Raw genomic sequence first — 18,872 nt, 5'->3', positions numbered from 1 at the left:
GTGTTATGTATATGGCAATCCAGTTTAGGATGGGTTTGAGAGGGATTCAACAGAAAATTTGGCACCATGTATACTCTTTATCTTTGGAAGCTTCTATACCGCTACTAATGACTGGGGAGTCAATTCAGAGCGTTTTCAAAAACATCTGTAATGGATTTTAAATATAGATTCAGATGGATTCTACTCAAATATAAACTGAGATTTTTAGGCAAAAAATGACCCAAAAATGGGTGTTTCTGTTTATATTCGAGTTTTTCCTCCCCCCCCCCATGTCTCATTCTTACTACCAACCCTCCCAGTGGTATCCCTCCACTGTTGCAGCCTTCAGTGGCCCCCCATATGAACCAACAGACTTCCCCCATTGTCGGTTCCCCCCCTAGCCCCCCACCCCCACAAACTGGCAAACACAGCTCACCCCCTTGACTCACCCCCTCCTGGACATAGCGGAAGGATCCCCAGGCCTACCATACTTCCTTGGTGGTCTAGAAGCACTTTGGGGCAGAAGTGATTACCACTCACTCCTGCCCATGCTCTCTTAGCAGTAAAAATGGCTGCCGAGTCTTCCAGCAACAGGAATTATAAGTCGTTTATAAATATACAATCTGTTCTTAGATTTATCTTAGAAAATATGTTTGGTTTGATTATTTTAATGTTTACATATTTTATCTATATATGCCTTCATTAAATTCTCATATTTATTCAATCATGTTATATTTCTGTAATGTGTACTTTTATATATTCTATCTATATCATTCATGCTCCACTAATGAAAATGTTAAATTTTTTAATTCATGCATGGTTGAGCAAAGTATTTTAATTTTTCAATTACTTATTTATTTCTATATGTTGTTCATTTGAATTCATTTAGGGCTCCTTTTACTAAGGTGCGCTAGCGTTTTTAGCACACGCATGAAATTACCGCACGCTAAACCACGCTGTACGCTTCTAGAATACCACCAGTTCAATGCTGGCATTAAGGTCTAGTGCGCGTGGCAATTTAGTGCGTGCTATTCCGCACATTAAAGCCTTAACGCACCTTAGTAAAAGGAGTCCTTTATGTATTTTAGTTGTTTAACGTTTTATGCTGAAATATTTTTATTAATTTTCAAGTGAAAAACCAAGCAATCTTAACAATCATTGCAATAATACTTTGTACATGTACTTTACCCATCTCCCCTCTCTCCCTCCCCAGCCCCTACAACAGCAGGAATCATACATTACACAAAGTTACAACCAAAAACAACAGATCACGTGTTGAATGCGAGTGCAGGCATGAGGTGTAAGGTCCATTCAAAAGGCCTCCCAAATTTGGCAGAATCAACGGCCGGAGGAAGATTCAATATCCACAAATTGTTGACGTTCTTGAGATGCTTGAACAATCAATAATGATCTCCACTGCATATACATCGGTGGGTCAGGAGACAGCCAATTTGTTAAAATTGCCTTTTTATCAAGCAACACTGCTCTTGCCACAAATGCTGACATACCTCTAGGTTTAGGTGATACAATAGAATAATATCCAAAGAGTGCTTGCAGCAAAGGAGTCCAATGTCGCATCCACAGTGAAGAAATGTAGTGTCCCAGGTGTGTCCAAAACAATGATATTCAAGGACAGGACCAAAACTGATGTCCCAATGAAGCATGTAGCTGGTTACACTTGAGACAACCATGAGATGGAGTTATTCCATACGAAAGGCTCGCATTGGGGAAATATAGAGTCGAAGAAGAAACTTAAGTTGCAGTTCCCAATGTAGTATATTGGATGTTAAGGTTCTCGCTCCCTTTAATATCTGTTGCAGCTATTGGGCGGTCAAGTCAATATTAAGGTCTTCCGACCACGTTCTGGCTAAGACACCAAAGTTGTTTAACATTTTAATTTTAATTGTGTTATGCATGTTTTAGGATTGGATTATCTTCTGACTCCTGGCTTCACAGCTGAAACATGGCCATGTTGAGTCTCTCTCCATTTGCATTGTGTAATAAAACATAACATAACATCGTGCTTCTTAACTGCATAACCGTAAGTTCAACGCGGTTTACAAAAGATTATAAACAATATCATGAAGAACAAGAAGAGTTGTTTGGCCAAGTATTTTGAGAAAAGATAGGTTTCCAACTGAGTTCTGAAATGTTTATAAGAACAAGCTGTAAGCAATAACGATCAAAATTCTTTATCGTGGGAAGCTGCTTGAAATGCCAAAGTATGATCAAGAAATTTTCTTTTACAACCCTGTACAGATGGAAAAGTGAACAGGGCTTGAGATCTTCTACTATGTTTATATGATGCTACAGAAAATCTATTGGCCATATAGAACGGAGCAGTGCCATACATAACCTTATAACAGAGACTGTTTTGTATCTCTACATTGCCTAGCGGCCTCTTTTGACTTTTATCACCCCACTTTTTAAGGTTTATTGTCTACGGATATGGTGGTATTTTTCTCCTGGTTCATTCTTCTGTTTATAAATATAGCTTATGAAATACATACAGAGTCACCAGAGAAGCACAGATCTTTGGCAACACTGACTTGAATATCCATTTTAAAAAAATATGTTCACAAAAAGAGCAACAGCATTAGTGGGTTTGCATGTCTAGGTAGTGTTACATGCAATTAACTATAAGTGACAGAGATACCAAGTCTCACTCATTAGGAGTGTGTCACACTCGTTGAAAACTTTTACACTCTTGAGCTCTACCTCTCACTTATCAGAGCTTCAGTACCAGTGCACTGATCTTCATCACTGCTTTCATGAGAGGGAAGCCTTAGAGAAGTAAACCAAGTGGTCCAACCTGTAGGAACACCAAAAACGTTTTTCACTGCAGATTCGTTGGATTTTTCTTTGTTTTGCCAACCTGTAGGAAGAAATCTAAGCACACCTTCCCCTTGCCCTGTCCCTTTTCCCTTTACTGCAAGTGCATGTGCTCTGAAACCGGTGCGCATACTTTTAACTTCTGGGTAGAAGACAATTTTCAGCTCAAAAAATTATCCACTTTGTCTGCTTTCTTTCAGACGCTCCAAAGAAAAGCCAATATCGTTTAATGCTGCCTTGATTCATTTGCAAAGCAATAGTATGCTTAAATCATTCTAGATTTATACCCTGGATGTATCATCTGAAAAATATCGCTCTTTGGTCTGGTAAATCTCACTTGTTGGGAGGTTCACCCTTGGCATCTCTGTAAGTGCTGATTTTGTATGGGAGCTGTCTCTTTAAATTTACGTTAGAGATTAGATATTTAAATAGAGGTAAGAACGCTGCTGCCATCTTGCTCAGAGAGTTAGGGAGAGTTGAATAATATCAGCGGCACTGGTAGGTAACTTTTGGTTGCCTTTTCTAAATAGCTATGGAATGAAGATTTTAGGATAAACTAAAATAAAGTTGGCTAATTTTTATAAAGTTATTTTGAATGTTATGTTTTATCCTAGGAAGTTCCTTGAAAAAGCGATAGCGAAACATGTTGGACTCCATGTCTCCCAGGTCGTAAAGCTATAAAATTAAGATAAGTTCCAAACTTTATTTCTAAAAAATGAATAATAGGGCTAATTCTAAAGTTTTTGATTTAAATATTTGATGGCCGGTGAAGATTTAACATCCGAAGTTTCCCGCTAAAAGACTATGGTTAAGCGGTGGAGGTTGTGAAACTGAGGCCAAAATAAATATATAAAGATAAAGCTATATGAGGCTGGAATTGACTCGGAGGATATACATTATACAAACTGATTGTCTTATAACTCACGAGTATAAATGACTATCTGAAATTGACCATCTTAGGAAGAACTCTATAAATGCAAATAGCACCTCTTATACATATAAGTAGAAAATTTCAGAAACGTACATGTCCACAGGAAAGTGATTAAGAAGCTATCCTTCAAAACTCAAACTTTTTTGCAAATGGAAGTAATTTTGAATTCCAGAAAGCTCTCCTCCAAATCTCAGAATCAAATGCAAAATGGGGGCCCTTATCAGGAATCCTGCCGATGTTGATTAAAACTTAGGACTAGGATATTTGTTACTTCTTTATAAGATAAATTCAACTTTATACTATTTACTATTGACATTTACTATTGACTTTTTTTTCAAGATGGCGCCGGGTTAGGTTACTGTTATAGTATCTCCCGCCATTTTCTTTGTTTATGTTTATGTTTTCTGTTTCTTTTGTTATTTAATTTGGTTTTATTATCTACATTTACACTACTGTAATATTTTTTTTTCTAAATTTTTTCATTTTTATTGATCTTGTTTTTAAATTTGGAGTCTTCTATCTTTTCTTCACGGTTTGGCCTACATGAAGCGGTCTTGGGGGTCTTCTCTAATGGTTGGGGTTGGAGATCGGCATTGGGGTGCTCGCAGTGGATCCAGCGAGGACAATCGGGAAGACCTGGGGTGCACGGCTCGGCAGGCCGGGTTTGGCAGTAGAGAGAGGAGAGGACATGTCAGTTGCCGACGATCCCAGCGGAGTGGACTCCACCAAGGGGGAGGCGGCGCCCAACGGTCATTACCCTTCGAGTGCTGCAACGGACGGCATGGCATTTGTGATGTTTTTATCGGGCATTGTTGGGGCAGGTCGCGTCGGTGAGGATTGCCGAGTTGGAGCTGAAGTATGCGGGCAAGGAGATGCCTCTGGCGCAATCGCTCACCCAGCCCCTCCATCCCATCATTGCCGTCACCCCTGTCGCTGAGAAGCCGGCAGCCAACCCGGCGCTCGCCCGCCGCTAGAGGCACCCGGCCCTGACGCCAGCCTGGTTCTGCTGAGCAGCGTCAACTCAGAGAAGGCGCTGCAGCCGCTAGCTTCGGCCATGATGAGGAGCGGTCCCCACGACCACCACCGCCACCACGAGGGGGAGGCCATGGTTGGCGCCGCAGACGGTCAGAGAGACGTGAGCGGTGCCTGTCCTGAAAGGAGACAGATTCAGCGAATTTGACATGCAAGAGGAGAGAGTGAATGTCTTAGACAAGTTGATGACCGGAGACACTGGATTTGGGGCTTCCGGTTTGCTGACAAGGATCGGATGACATCTGGAGAAGTTTCGCAGCCAAAGCAGTGAAGTCATTTCAAGCTGGACTTCAGTCTTGACTGTTTGTTTTTATTTTTTCACTTTCTTTTTTAATTTATGATATTTTATTTTTAAATCTCATTCATTGTTTTGCCACTTGGTTTTTGTTTCCTACTTTATTATTTAAATTTCATTTAAATTTCCCAAGAATTCTATAGTTTCAACGGTTCTCCCTTCTGCTTCTATTTCCTATCTCCCCTCTTTTTTCAACCTTTCAAAGTCCTTTAGACCATTGTAGTCTTATTAGAATGTTTATTTTCTTATTTTTTTTCTCATCTATCTCTATTTTATTTTTTCATTACTCTACTAATTGTCATTTTTCTAGGTACTTTAGTTAGATTGTGAGCCTTCGGGACAGTAAGGGAATATCTAAGTACTTATTTTACTTATAATTTTAATGCACCCTATTGTCTATTTTTTCTGTAAACCGCTTAGAATCCTAACAGAGTTTAGCGGTATATAAGAAATAAATTACATTACATTTATTGACATTGTTTTGATATGTGGACTCTTGCAGTGTCTGAAATGTAGCCTAAAGAGGATCTGTTTCTGATCTATGATGTGTCTCTCCTCTTCAGCTGCTGTTTCTGAAGACTGTGGAATTGTTCTATACATACCAGGTGACACAGAGGCCTTTTCTCCAACTTATTAATTACATCCAGTCCTTTGCTTTTGTTTTGTGAATATTTTTGTACCCATTTGTGTTGTAAAACTACTATTAACAAAACATCTGGGAACCAGCTTACTGTTAATGATGCTACAGTGACATAGACTTTTGTCTGGGAAGCAATGTTGTAGTAGAGAGTTGCACAGGAACGGGGTCAATGGGAATCCTGCATAGTCCGTGGGAATCCCGCAAGAATTCCCACCAGGTCTATGGGGATCCCCTTCAGACTCACAACAATCCAGTGGGGATGGGATTGGTTCATCCAGGGCCCTTGTGGGATTGTACCTTCCTCTAGTGTTCGGTTATAACCAGCCACACTCACTCTCTTCAGGCCGTCATCAGTGATTCATTCCTACACACTACCGGCAGCTGACCCGGAAGCCTTTCCTTTGATGCACTGTGCACTGGGGACGGATGTGTATGGAAGAGATTACATGCAGGAACAACAGGGACGGGTTTGATTCCAGCAGGGACAGATGGGTTTGGGTTTGAATCCAGTGGGGACAGATGGGGATGGGTTTGATTTCTGTCTCCGCACAACTCTCTATGTTGGAGGCCTATCACAAGCTCCACCCAAAGCCACAAACAATTGCCAAACTCAAGGAAGCAATGCAGATGATCTGGGACAGCCTACCACATGGATCATCAACAAGACTATTAAGAACTTCCCAAAGCAACTGAAGTCCTGTGTTAAAGCCGGGGGTGGACACTCTGAGCATTCACAATGACTGCAAAATTCTGACACATAGGGCTCCTTTAACGAAGGTGCACTGGCGTTTTTAGCGCACGCACAAGATTAGCGCGCGCTATAATAATATTAACTTTATTCTTCTATACCGCCATCACCAGTAGTTCTAGGTTACATCAAGAGAAGCTGTACAATCACATAGAATATACTAGTTACAGTCTCAAAAGCTCCTAAGTTAGGTAATGAATTTGTCAAACAAAGTAGTTTTAACTGATTTTCGAAAAGAACAATAAGACATAGCATGGTAGATACATTCACCCAACCAAGATTGCAATTTGCCTGCTAAAAACGCTAGTGTCCTATCTAGAAAAGTCTTATACAGTATCGGCAAGCTTTTACCTTAGGATAGGTAAATAAATGAAATCTTCTGGTTTCCCTCACCGGCCTATATAATTCAAAGTAAGGGAAAAGATAGATTGGAGACAATCCTGAGATCAATTTAAAACAAATACAGGCAAACTTAAATAATACTCTTGCTTCTACAGGTAACCAGTTCACTAGACAATAGGCTATAGCGCACACTAGCCGAAAAACTACCGCCTGCTTAAAAGGCTTTGTAAAAGGAGCCCATAGTTAATTGAATGATGTTATTTTACTGTGTTTTAGCTCAAATATTTTTAATGTACAAAAAAAGTAACATCAACATAGCTTAATTAAATGCTGCTTAGTAGTAATATATACACAAGTTTGATGACTAAATAAGTCAAAACAGTTGCTGAAAAAATGGCAAAAAAATTCTAGGAGGGATTAATTTTTTTACATCAAATGTGCAAATGGCATGTGTCATTTCTAAAATTATTTAAGTATCATAAGCTGATAATATGAAATATGCTTAATTTTATATTTGTTGTTTACTAGTAGGGCATTTTTTTCCCAAAAATGTGCTTTCCAAAGTCAAAAAAATCAAATCAAATTGTATGAAACTTACCTCTGACAAAGTCAACGAAGAGCCAGCCTTTAAGTGGAAAATTGCACAACCCAAAGTTAGTAGGTTTGGGAGGAACATGACTGAGAGCCGGAGATTCAGGTACTGGTGAAAGCCACTACACAGTGCAGGACACGCAGTCCTCAATCACCTGAAGACATGCCAGGGATCGAGAAAGGAAATGCAGAAGGGAGGGAGGGTGAAAACTGTAGAGACAGAGCAAGAGGGGAAAAAAAGGAAGTGTGTGAGAAGAGACAGCTGCAGAGAAACTGTGCTGCTGAAAGAGGTTTTTAGGGAACATCTGGACAGGATAAAGGAATTTTATGCAATGTTTACAGCTTTGGTCCTCAGCCAATCCAATCAATAAATCATGGGGGGGGGGGGGGTGTCTGGTGTGTTTGGCAAATTTAAAGTCACAAGTTAGTAAATAGCATCACAAAAACTAGAAGGGGCTTTGAAGGGAAAAAAAGATCACCCCCTTACCACCTAAGGAAATACAGCACCTCAGGAAAGAAAAAGGCAGAGAGGAAACTGGTGAGCTGAGTTTTGACAAAAAAAAAAAAAAAGATTCAGTTCACTAGACCTTGATTCTGGATTCAGGACAAGATGATGCTTCCTTTGAAACATGTTCATCTTTGCCCTTTGCCTGCCTACTCTTGACGTTACCCTTCTCCTCCACTGCCAATTCCAGACTTCATTCCTTTCATCTAGCTGCCCCCTATGCCTGGAATAAATTACCCCCATTTGTCCGTCAAGCCCCTTTCCTAAAAGCAGACTGAAACCCACCTTTTTGATATAGCTTTCAATCCTTAACCCTACTCCTCTGCCCTCCAACCCAGCCCGCTAATTAACTATTCTCAACTGTATCCATGACATCTTTGTTTGTCTGTCTTGCCTGTTTAGATTGTAAGCTCTTTCCAGCAGGGACTGTTTTCTTACTCTTTGTGACTCTGTACAGCGCTGCGTGCGTCTGTTAGCGCTACAGAAATAATTAATAATAGTAGTAGTAGTACACTGGAATCTTTGGCCCTATATGCTGGGAAGTTTATTTGTAACAGGGTTAGACTAGCAAACAGAGAATGCAACACAAGATAGACAGGTTGCTGCCAACACTGGAGTGTAACAGAAATTGCAACGTTTTCTTTGCCTTTCTCTCAGTACTGGCTGTATGTGTAAAGCAGTTTTCTGTAGACACAAAATGAGGGGAGATATATTTAATAATAATAATAACAGCTTATATACCGCAATACCGTGAAGTTCTATGCGGTTTACAAAGATTAAGCAAAGGTACAAATTGATTGACTTTAAGAGGGGAGGAAGAAAGAGGGTTAATAGGACAGGAAATCCATTTTTGAGGAGAGAGTGATCAATAGAACAAGTTAATCGCTATAGAGGGGAGAGAGAAGAGAGGATCAGTTGTCTAGATACTTTAATACATCTGGTAAAGCCTGGGACAGCAGAAAGAATCCTAGGTGTGGGGAATGAGGGGTATAGCCTGTGATAAGCAAATGTAGGGTTACCATATGGCTCCAGAAAAAGGAGGACGGATTGAGACATCTGGGTTTTACTTCTATTGCTTTCAGTGGAAGTAACACATAGCTATCTCAATCTGTCCTAATCTAATCTAATCCTTAGGTCTGTCCTCCTTACTTCCATTGCTTTTTATGGAAGTAAAACCCGGGTGTCTCAATCGGTCCTCCTTTTTCAAGAGTCACATGGTAACCCTACACATAAGACCCTTAGCTGTAGGACGTGACGGGCAAAGCTGGAATAAGCATATAGGACTATGGAGGAATGACAGATAAAGCCTGGGATATGAACATAAGACCCTTAGTTTGGGGAAATGAGGAGTAAAGTCTGGGATAAGCTCAGAAGATCTTTAGCTGAGGGGGGGTGAAGAGTAAAGCATCAAGTAAACTCAGCGGGGAACTGAGTGGTACAGCATAACTTCTGCAGTTAGTTCATAACTATGGAGGTGAGAGAAAGCAATTACTCATTAATGCTCTATTGCATAAACTTTCATGTAAAATGTGTTTTGAGTAAAGTTTTACTACTACAAAGTGTCCTTTTAATAAGCAACCTTGCAAAAAGAGCAATCTGTACTATATATAACACAAAATGCCTGCATTTTGGCATTTCTGAATGTTTCCAGGCATTTCGCTATTTTCTGTGCAAAGTGCAAGTCCCTTTGCACTTTAATAAATAGGGCTTATAGCAGACAACATTAATAGGACAAAGGCACTTGGATAAATCAATGGATGGCTTGCTCTCCGGTGCAGCGCTTCTGGGAACTCTAGTTGCGGGCCCTCTCCTCCCTTTAGAAATGTGTCAAGTTGGAGGCACACATTCTGTTTGATACTTTTTCCCTGCAATCCCCTATACCAAAGGGCTATCCTGCTTTTCTTTGGAGGGTGCTGCTTCCGGGCAAAAAGACCATTCTGGTGCTGTGGTTGGAGCAGCGGGCACCTACTCTTCAACAATGGCGACAACACATGACCACCTTCTTAAATGAAATGGAATGCACGCAGCTTCACTCCTTGGAGTCTCCAGATGGCCGGCAGTTTTTATGAATTTGGGGACCCTTCTGGAATACCTTTTCCCCCATCGCGAAAAGTAGACTGATGAACTGCTGAGCTGTTGTATCGTTTTGTAGTGATGCTCTCTCCTGCTTTTTCTCTTTTCCTTCTTTTGCTCACTTGCCTAACTTTCTCTTGACTGTGGATGGGTGGTGGGATGGGTGGGAGGAGAGGGGTTACAGGGATTGGTTTGTTGCCTACCTATTGAAATTGTTTGAGCAAGCTACCCACTGTACCTGTTAATTGGTTTGGATTAGCTGTGTTTGTGTTGCCAATGCTTGTTTCTGTTGCTCAATAAAAATGATTTAAACATAAATGGATGGCTAAACTAAAGGCAAATAATGAGGGTAATTCTATAAAGTATAAGCTAATTGTTAGAATAATGGCATATATATGCTTATGTATCCATATATGTACAAAAATACCAAAAGTCCACTGAAACTCTATTCTGTAGTCTTGGCGAGGCTCACATGTCTTTAACATATCACCAGAACTTAGGCATGTACATACTTAAGCCATCTCTATGGCTAGGGTCAATGCTCACACCTACTATAGGAACACATTTTTGCTGTTATGCTAATATTCTATAAAGCAATAATTCTCAACCCAGTCCCTGCTACACACCCAGGAAATCAAGCTTTAGGATGTACGTATTTATTGTGGCTATCCTGATAACCTGACTGGCTGGGTGTCTCTTGAGGACTGGGAAGAAAGTACACCTATGTTCCTTTATAGCAGGGGTGGGCAACCTCGGTCCTGAGGTTGCCCACCCCTGCTATAAACCCAGTCAGTTTTTCAGGATTTCCCTAATAAATATGTATAAACAAAATATACAAATAAGAACTATACTTCACACTACTTTTTATGCTTATAATTAATTCATCATTTATTATATTTATAAGCATAAAAAGTAGTGTGAAGTATAGCTTTTATTTGTGTATTTTGTTTATGTATTAAGTAGAGCTATTAAAAAGTCTTATAAGTCCCAATGAGTTAATTAATATTAATACATATGTATGAGATATATTTGCATGCAATGAAGGCAGTGCATGCAGATAGATCTCATGCATATTCATTGAGAAAATCCTGAAAACCCGACTGGGTTGTAGCCCTCGAAGACTGAGGTTGCCCACCCCTGCTTTATAGAATTGGATCCTACCTTTGAGCAATTAGAAAATCATAATAGGAGGTTAAACCTGTATTTTTTAATGCTCCAAGATCTCCTGGGGCTTCTCCTGTTTATGTCCTTTATGAAGTACTTGAAGTTCTAAAATTTTCCTCACAGAATATTCCTCCATTTAATAAAGTATATTACATTCAAGAAGAGCAACTAAATTGGTAAGAGGTATGGAAAACCTTTCATATACTGACAGGTTGGAAAAGCTGGGGCTCTTCTCCCTGGAAAAGCAGAGACTTAGAGGAGACATGATAGAAACCTTCAAAATCCTGAAAGGCATAGAGAAGGTAGATAGGAACAGATTCTTCAAACTGAGGGGAGCCACAAATACAAGGGTGCACTCGGAGAAATTGAAAGGGGACAGGTTTAGAACAAATGCTAGGATGTTCTTCTTTATTCAGAGGGTGGTGGACACATAGAACGCGTTCCCAGAGGCTGTGGTAGGGCAGGGCACGCTACAGGGGTTCAAAGAAGGTTTGGATAAATACCTACAGGATAAGGGGATTGAGGGGTACAGATAGACAGGCAGGGACAGATAAACATAGAGATAGGTACAGGAACGGCAGGGATACTTAGCAGGTCATGGACCTGATGGGCCGCCGCGGGTGCAGGCTGCTGGGCGCGATGGACCTCTGGTCTGACCCGGCGGAGGCAACTCTTATGCTCTTATCAGGATATTCTCCAGAGGTTATGGTTCAAGAAACTAGAAATGAGAAACTCAATATTTCTGCAATTCTTGAGATCTCAATTAAGCCCCCTTTTATCAAGCCACAGTAGAGCATTTTATAATAATAATAATAATTTTATTTTTGTATACCGCCACATTTTAGCGCTGGCTGGTGAGAATGAGAATCAGAGCGGTAGGAGCATTTACCTCGCTGGCCAGCACTAAAACGCTCTACTACGGCTTGATAAAAGGGGGCCTTACAGAGGATTCAGAAAGATTGGCATTGCTTGCATAATTTATCTTTGAACAGGATGTGAATTTATGTTGAAATTATATTTTCACAATCCCCAAGTATTATTTTATGGAAAGAAAGTGTGGATTTATCCAGACATAACAAGACAAATGCAAGAATGCAGAAAAGCTTTATTTTTTTAGCTATGAGGCAGGAAATTCTATCATTAGGGGCTTCATTTTTGTTGACCTACCTTTGCAAATGTCATATAAAATATTTAGGAATAACTTATGTTTACTGTCAACCAGAACAATTGCGGATTTTTTCTTGATGTAATAAAAGATGTCTACCTAAGTCGTCTAGGTTTTTGGATGTTGCTATATTTGGAATGATCTTTGGGGTGATATTCGTGTTAAGGCCTTTCCTTTTTTTCTGTTTTCTCCTTGTCATTAGGTCCACTCCCCTTTAAGGGCCTCTTTTATGAAGCCAGTGCTGCTTGGCAAATACACCGAAGCTCTTTAAATCTTTATGGGCTTCGGTGCATTTGCCATATTGGCCTTTGCTAATTTGTTTGATAAAAGAGGCCCTAAACATTGGAGTCTAAAGAAGATATATATTGTTTCTTATGCAAATTATTGTTGTAAGAATTTAAATACAGTACTTTTCTATGTTAGTTTAACAAGTTGGTGTACTTGTAAAATTATTCTTGAAATTAATAAAAGAAAAACTCATAGCTATAGAATTACCTCTTAGACATACAATTGAATTATCTGTGAAATTCATCTTAGTTGCGTGGTATGTGGCAAGTTACTCCAGATGTGGAATGAATAGTCAATTATCATAAGCATAAAAAGCCTGGCAGACATTAAATATTTGAGACAACTGCTGTGACAGAGAAATAAAATAGACTGCCAGTGATAAAAATGTAGTTAGCTTAGGGTTGTCACCTGATTATAGTTGCTCCATAACCTGAGCAAGCACAGTGGATAATATAATGGGTAGAGCAGTGGGGTGAAAACAAGGGAGCCTGGTTTAAATATCACTGCAGTTTGTAATCTTGTGCAAGTCCCTTAGGGCTAGATTCACTAAGGTCATGGTTCGGATCTGATCCGTGAGCGATCCAATCCAATCCAACTGATTCACGAAGCGCCCTCATGCAAATGAGGGCATTCGGAATCATGCCTCCCAACTGACTGCCCGGATCGCTCTCCAGCGATCCCGATGCATGCGCAGAACATCTACTTTGCCTGTAGATGCTCTGCGCTTGCTCATAGCGCTTGAAACTATTATTTTAGTCAGGATTTTACTTCGCAAGCCTGTGGTTTTAACCCGCTTTAAACCCAGAGGTTAAAACCACGGGCTTGCACTGCGGGGAAGGGCAGGAGAATCGGGGCAGAGAGCAGATCGGGGCTTTCAGAGAAGCAGGAGATCGGGGCTTTCAGAGAAGCAGGAGATCGGGGCTTGCAGAGAAGAAGATCAGGGTTGACAGAGAAGCAGGAGATTGAGGCTGGCAGAGAAGCAGGATCGGGGCAGAAGGCAGGGCAGTTGGAAAGGACCTGAGCGACTGGTCCTCAGCAGTCACTTATTTTTGGATCAGTCAGTGTCCCTAATTTTTTTTTTGTGAATTGCTGCCTGCCTATATTTGAATGCCGTCCCCCCTCATTTGTATGTGCGGATCGGAGGATGATTGGGACAGAGGTTAGTGAATCGGGTCGGAGGGAAATCGGGTCGCAATTTGATCGGTGGGCTTAATGAATCTAGCCTACAAATCAAACAGGAAAGTACCTAAAGAAACATCACTTTGATAGCTTTTCAGCTTTCATGAGTCTATAAGAAATTTAAAAATAAATCTAGTCTTGTCTGTGCCCCAGATTTTGTGTTTTTGTTTGCTTATATATATTTTTTTAATGTTCTCATTCTAATTCAGCAAATTTCAGCTGGATTCAGAAAAGGAGATCATCTGAGATCCATGGAAGCCAACTAATCTAAACAGAAGGGAAGGGGTAAGGTTACAATCAACCTAAATTATAACTCCCTGAATTGTACAAAACTTGATGTGCTCAAGCACTGTGCATGGTTAGAGTTGACACCTTTGGGATTTGGTACCATGAGCTTCCACTTGCATTACTGTGATTTCCAATTATTCTCCCACTGTGTAAAGGTTATTGCACTGATCAGCCAAGCCTGCTTTCCATGTACAACTGTGGATCCTAATTCTTGCCACATAAATGACCAAAATAACCCCTTCCTCTTGGGCAGACACCCAGGGCAGCAGCTTCTTGGGGGGGGGGGGGGCACAAAGCAGCCGGTCAAGCTTCTTGGGGGCATCAAACAGCAGCTGCAGTCAAAACAATGTCCTGATAGTTACATAGACTCAAAGAACCATCAGCACATATTCAAATCTGTATTTTTATAGGATGTTTGTGTGATGATCATGAGTGTTAACTATCAAGATCTTGGGGAGTGGGGAGGCTCCAGGCTAGAGGCCCGCCTGATGGTTAATTAAGGGGAGGGTAACTGAGGTTTTCTCGCCCAGGTCCACCCCACCACCTTTGCAGCGGAAACTGTGAAGACTGCTTCTGCATAGTACGACATAGTAGGAAGCCCAAATCTACTTCTGCCGTCTCCCCAGATCCCAGGAGATTTGAAGATCTGATTTTCCCATTAAGTTTTCGTGCATGTACTGTGACAACCCCAAAGCCAGATCAGGTTGATAGGAAATCTAGCGCTGCGCCTCTCCTTTCTCCCGCGGGAATGCAGTATGAATATGAATCCCTTAACACGTTTCCCTCTGGTGTCACTCTGAAATTCTTCCCCGAGCCCGGTCCTTCTTTGCACGGCCGGCTCGGGTCTCTGTCCGGAACTGCTCTGCCGCTGGTTTCCGGCACATGCTGCCCTGCGGATCGGAGCAAGTTTACGGAACTGGAGGGGGAGGGGGGGCATTAGTATCCTGCCTGGGCTCCTCTCGTTGAGCGCAACGTTCGTGTTTAACTCGTGTCCTGCAGATAAAACACTGCGCCCATTTCCCATGCTGAGATAAAGGCAGCGAGCTCTGAGCATGGCCACAGTAAAGCAGCTGGAGCCGAAGGGGAGCAAGAAGAAGAAGCGCAAGAAAATGTGGTTCAGGATAGCAGTAGGCAAGGACGTGCAGAGAAAAGCGGGGAGTGGACCTTCAGCTGCCGGGATTCTCCCCCCCAAGACTCCCCAGGAGTTCTCTACCAATTGGAAGGCCCTACAAGAAGTAAGAAGCTATAGTAATGCCCCAGCTTTTAAGTACTGTTCCTGAGTTGTTTATATAGTCAACTTTGCATTAAAAAGTTCCCTCCCTCCTAAGTCCCTTTTTAGACAACAGAGTCATCACCATCTTAGGAGCCAGAGCTACGTACAGGTCTAGTACCATCATGGTGCGGTCTGCCCTAGATCCTGAGAATCCTGGTTTTACCCCAGACCCCTACGTTAGCATATGCACACATACAAACCTACTTGGGCATACATGCAGTACAAACAAACACACAGACAGACATATCTGTCCACAAAGATAAATATAATTCTGGTGCACAGGGCAAACAAGTGGGTTAACTTCTTTAACCAGGAGCTGTGCAGAAGGCATCGTTTACAATTTCTTAAGTTCCACCTCCTTCCTTGGTGGGCTATACTGACTCTCTTCTATTTTTCCTTCTGCAAGTTAAGGTGTCTTTCTGATCTGCTCAGAGTATGTATTTTATTATTTTGAGGTTTTTTTAATACAAATCTCTGGAGGCTTTTGGTATTCAAGAGGACCCCAGTAGCCTAGGGCAGTGGTTCCCAACCCTGTCCTGGAGGACCATCAGGCCATTCGGGTTTTCAGGCTAGCCCTAATGAATATGCATGAGAGAGATTTGCATAGAATGGAAGTGACAGTCAGGCAAATCTGCTCCATGCATATTCATTAGGGCTAGCCTGAAAATCCGATTGGCCTGGTGGTCCTCCAGGACAGGGTTGGGAACCACTGGCCTAGGGCATATTTGCCTGGGAAAAGACACGGACTCAGCAGCAGTCTGCAGCTAACAGGACAACCCTTCAAGGAACTTGTTTAGCCAGCCGGCATTTCCATTTGTGGAGCTTGGGGGTCCATTCCCCTGGAAGCTAGGCTTGCCCCAATTGATCAGGTGCTTAAGCACAGGTTATTTGGCTCATGGCTGTCTGGGATGGGCTTTAGCATGTGCTGGCTGTGTTCCCGTCCCTCGTTGCAACAAGTGGATCTGTGGAAGTCTGAGGTATCACTCTGACTTCGGTCCGACTGGCAGCCCAAAGATCACAGTGTTGTGGACCCTTTCATATGCTTGTTTGAGGCTGTGGTTTTCTCCACATTCTAGCTGCAGTGTGAGCTGAAGTAGGCAATAAATACCAGTACAGCACTAAGTTCCATTCTTAAAGTGGTCCTCCCTAGATCCTGAGAATCTTGGAAATCCTGGTTTTACCCAGACTCTTAACTAGAGCGTATCTAGCAGAACAGTTTTATTGATATTTTTTATTCATTAACATTTTACAATCCTCAGACTATAGATCCATATTAGGCCCAAATCGGTAATTATATTTAAAGTGTGATTTCATGGCCAATATTCAGTTAACCTGTCTGCAGCTGTTCCCAACTTGTTAACTTGCATTTCGGCAGCTAACTGGTCATTTTCAGTGGCATTTAACTGGTTATCGCTGCTGAAGAAAAAGCTGGAAAAAAGCTGGTGATGTTGGGGACATGATCATTTAAATTCTGATGTTCAGAGCTTAAGCAGCCAGACTTAGAGGGCAAATAAGGCATATTTGCATGCTAAACTATGGCCAGTTAAGTCTAAATATTTATTTAATTTTCCATATCGTTCTCCCAGGGGAGCTTAGAATGGTATGCATGAATTTATTCAGGTACTCAAGCATTTTTTTCCTTCATCAGCCATGCTGGTCACCAGAAAAAAACCTGCTGCTGGCTAAATATCAGTGGTTAGCTTTATTCAAGGCAGAACTATTGAGTCTTTTTTAGAAGCATCTTTCTATGTAGATTGCATACATCTATAAATGATTTCAGAAAACTGCTGTTTATACAAGTAGATTGGTAGATGCCTGGATAAATGTGGTTTCTGGTTGCTTGAGAGTTACTATTAAAAATAGGCCTAACTAATACTATGCCAGACAAACTATCGGATATGTGGTAGGCAAACCGTGGGCATAATTAGGTGTGGTGTGCCAAGTTTACACTTAAATTTCCATCAGAAATTGATTTTATTTTAATTTTTATTAAGTATTATCTTTGATTTTTTTTTTCTGGTTGCTCGAGTTCCGGTCAATAGAGAGTCTGCCTGTATATAGAGATTCATGCTGTACAGAGATTTCAAGGAGGTGGTGTTTGGGTGGGAAAAATTGTATGCTTGTATTCCTCTTTTTACAAAAGTAATACATATTTATGGGGAAAAAATTCTCATGGAGTGTTTATAGTAGCTCAAAGACACACACAAATTTTTTAAAAGTGCTCAATTTGGCCAGGGTCTTACATGAGGGAGTAATTCTCCTTAATCTATGTTTTATATCTGCCTCCAAAATGAAGCCTTGCTGCTATATTAATTCTCACATTTCTTTCAATTTTAATTTAGGGATCCTTTTACTAAGATGCACTAAATGTCATGCCACCCATTATATTCTTAGAGGCAGTATAGTGAGTCCTTACTAAACAATTGGAGGCATTTGCATGTCTAGATTCTCTAAATCTGGACATGCATGCAGATGCATATAGAGGCTGCTGAGTTTGTACCACTTATATATTTACAAAATGGTGGGCTTCTACTGTGCATACCAGCAAATACAGATGCACTACTGCATTTCTTTATAGATATTTTATAAAAGGCTCTGCATTCATCAGACCCTTTTGTAATATACTGTTGGAATTCAGCACATCCTATTCTGGACATCTGAATTCCAGTCTCAGTATCCTATGTCACCATATTGGGTTTTAGCATGCAAAGCAGTCCTTTAAGGTTAAGATGAAACCTTATGATTAATTGGTAATATTGTTTGTTTGTGTGTTACCTTCCAGCTGCTCCAGCAGAAAGCGGTCAGCCTAGAAGTGCCTTTCTCTTCAGCTCCAGAGTCTGCTCAGACATCCGAGGCAAAGAAGAAAGTCAAAGATCCGAAATCTCAAGAAATTGCAACTAAGAAAAAGAACAGAAGCAAACAGAAAACTGTTCCTGAGGATCAGGTTCCTAAAAAGGGCACAAGTAATGCTGTTACATTAGCTGTGCCAGCACACAGGGCCTCAAGCATTGTGAAAGAAGACAAACCACCAGGAAAGAGGAAAAATGACAACATTGGGAACAAAGACAGTGACATGAGGCAGAAAAGAAAGAAATGTGAGGCAGAGGAAGAACATCCCTCTGCAAAGTAAGGAGTTACTGCACACTTAAAGTGTGCATTCATTTTTGATGGTGTAGAATCACTGTAAGAAAGTTCAAATCCCCTTTCTCACATTATAATTTGTAACTTTTTAATAATGTGCTATTATTTAGATTAATCTTTTTGTGTTTTATATCTACGGTAATGTTTTAACAATTGTTTTATTTAAAGTAGCACACCATTTTGATGCTTTAGGGGGAAGGTAATATAGCACTTAATTATGGTATGCAAAAATAAACTCCTTGTGGCCTTTGAGCAAATCACTTTACCTCTGCTGTCTTGGGTACAAAGTTGTATTTTCATCTTGAAGTAATGAAGGGTACCAAATGAGAAGCAGCCACAGGGTGATGCCATCATTTATTTTACTCTGTCTTTGAAGAACCACTAGCTAGTTACATTTTCAGGATAT

General features: G+C 40.9%; 2 protein-coding genes across 3 annotated transcripts in view; one reads left to right on the top strand and one right to left on the bottom strand.

Moving 5' to 3' along the window:
* Positions 1-7,557, bottom strand: part of ADAMTS13 (ADAM metallopeptidase with thrombospondin type 1 motif 13) — a 79,374-nt gene extending 71,817 nt beyond the window's left edge. For both annotated transcript variants that reach the window (XM_033961957.1, XM_033961958.1), the window contains exon 1: positions 7,398-7,557. In XM_033961957.1, coding sequence (XP_033817848.1) covers positions 7,398-7,475 — 78 coding nt within the window. In that variant the 5' untranslated portion in view covers positions 7,476-7,557. The remainder of the gene's footprint in view (positions 1-7,397) is intronic.
* Positions 7,558-14,870: 7,313 nt separating this feature from the next.
* Positions 14,871-18,872, top strand: part of REXO4 (REX4 homolog, 3'-5' exonuclease) — a 30,204-nt gene continuing 26,202 nt past the window's right edge. The window contains exons 1-2 of the mRNA XM_033961508.1: positions 14,871-15,287; positions 18,108-18,451. Coding sequence (XP_033817399.1) covers positions 15,105-15,287; positions 18,108-18,451 — 527 coding nt within the window. The 5' untranslated portion in view covers positions 14,871-15,104. The remainder of the gene's footprint in view (positions 15,288-18,107; positions 18,452-18,872) is intronic.

Source organism: Geotrypetes seraphini, chromosome 10 (assembly GCF_902459505.1).
Source record: "Geotrypetes seraphini chromosome 10, aGeoSer1.1, whole genome shotgun sequence".
NCBI classification, from domain to species: Eukaryota; Metazoa; Chordata; class Amphibia; order Gymnophiona; family Dermophiidae; genus Geotrypetes; species Geotrypetes seraphini.
The sequence above is the reverse complement of the archived record's forward strand: the minus strand, read 5'-3'. Positions and strand labels throughout refer to the sequence as shown.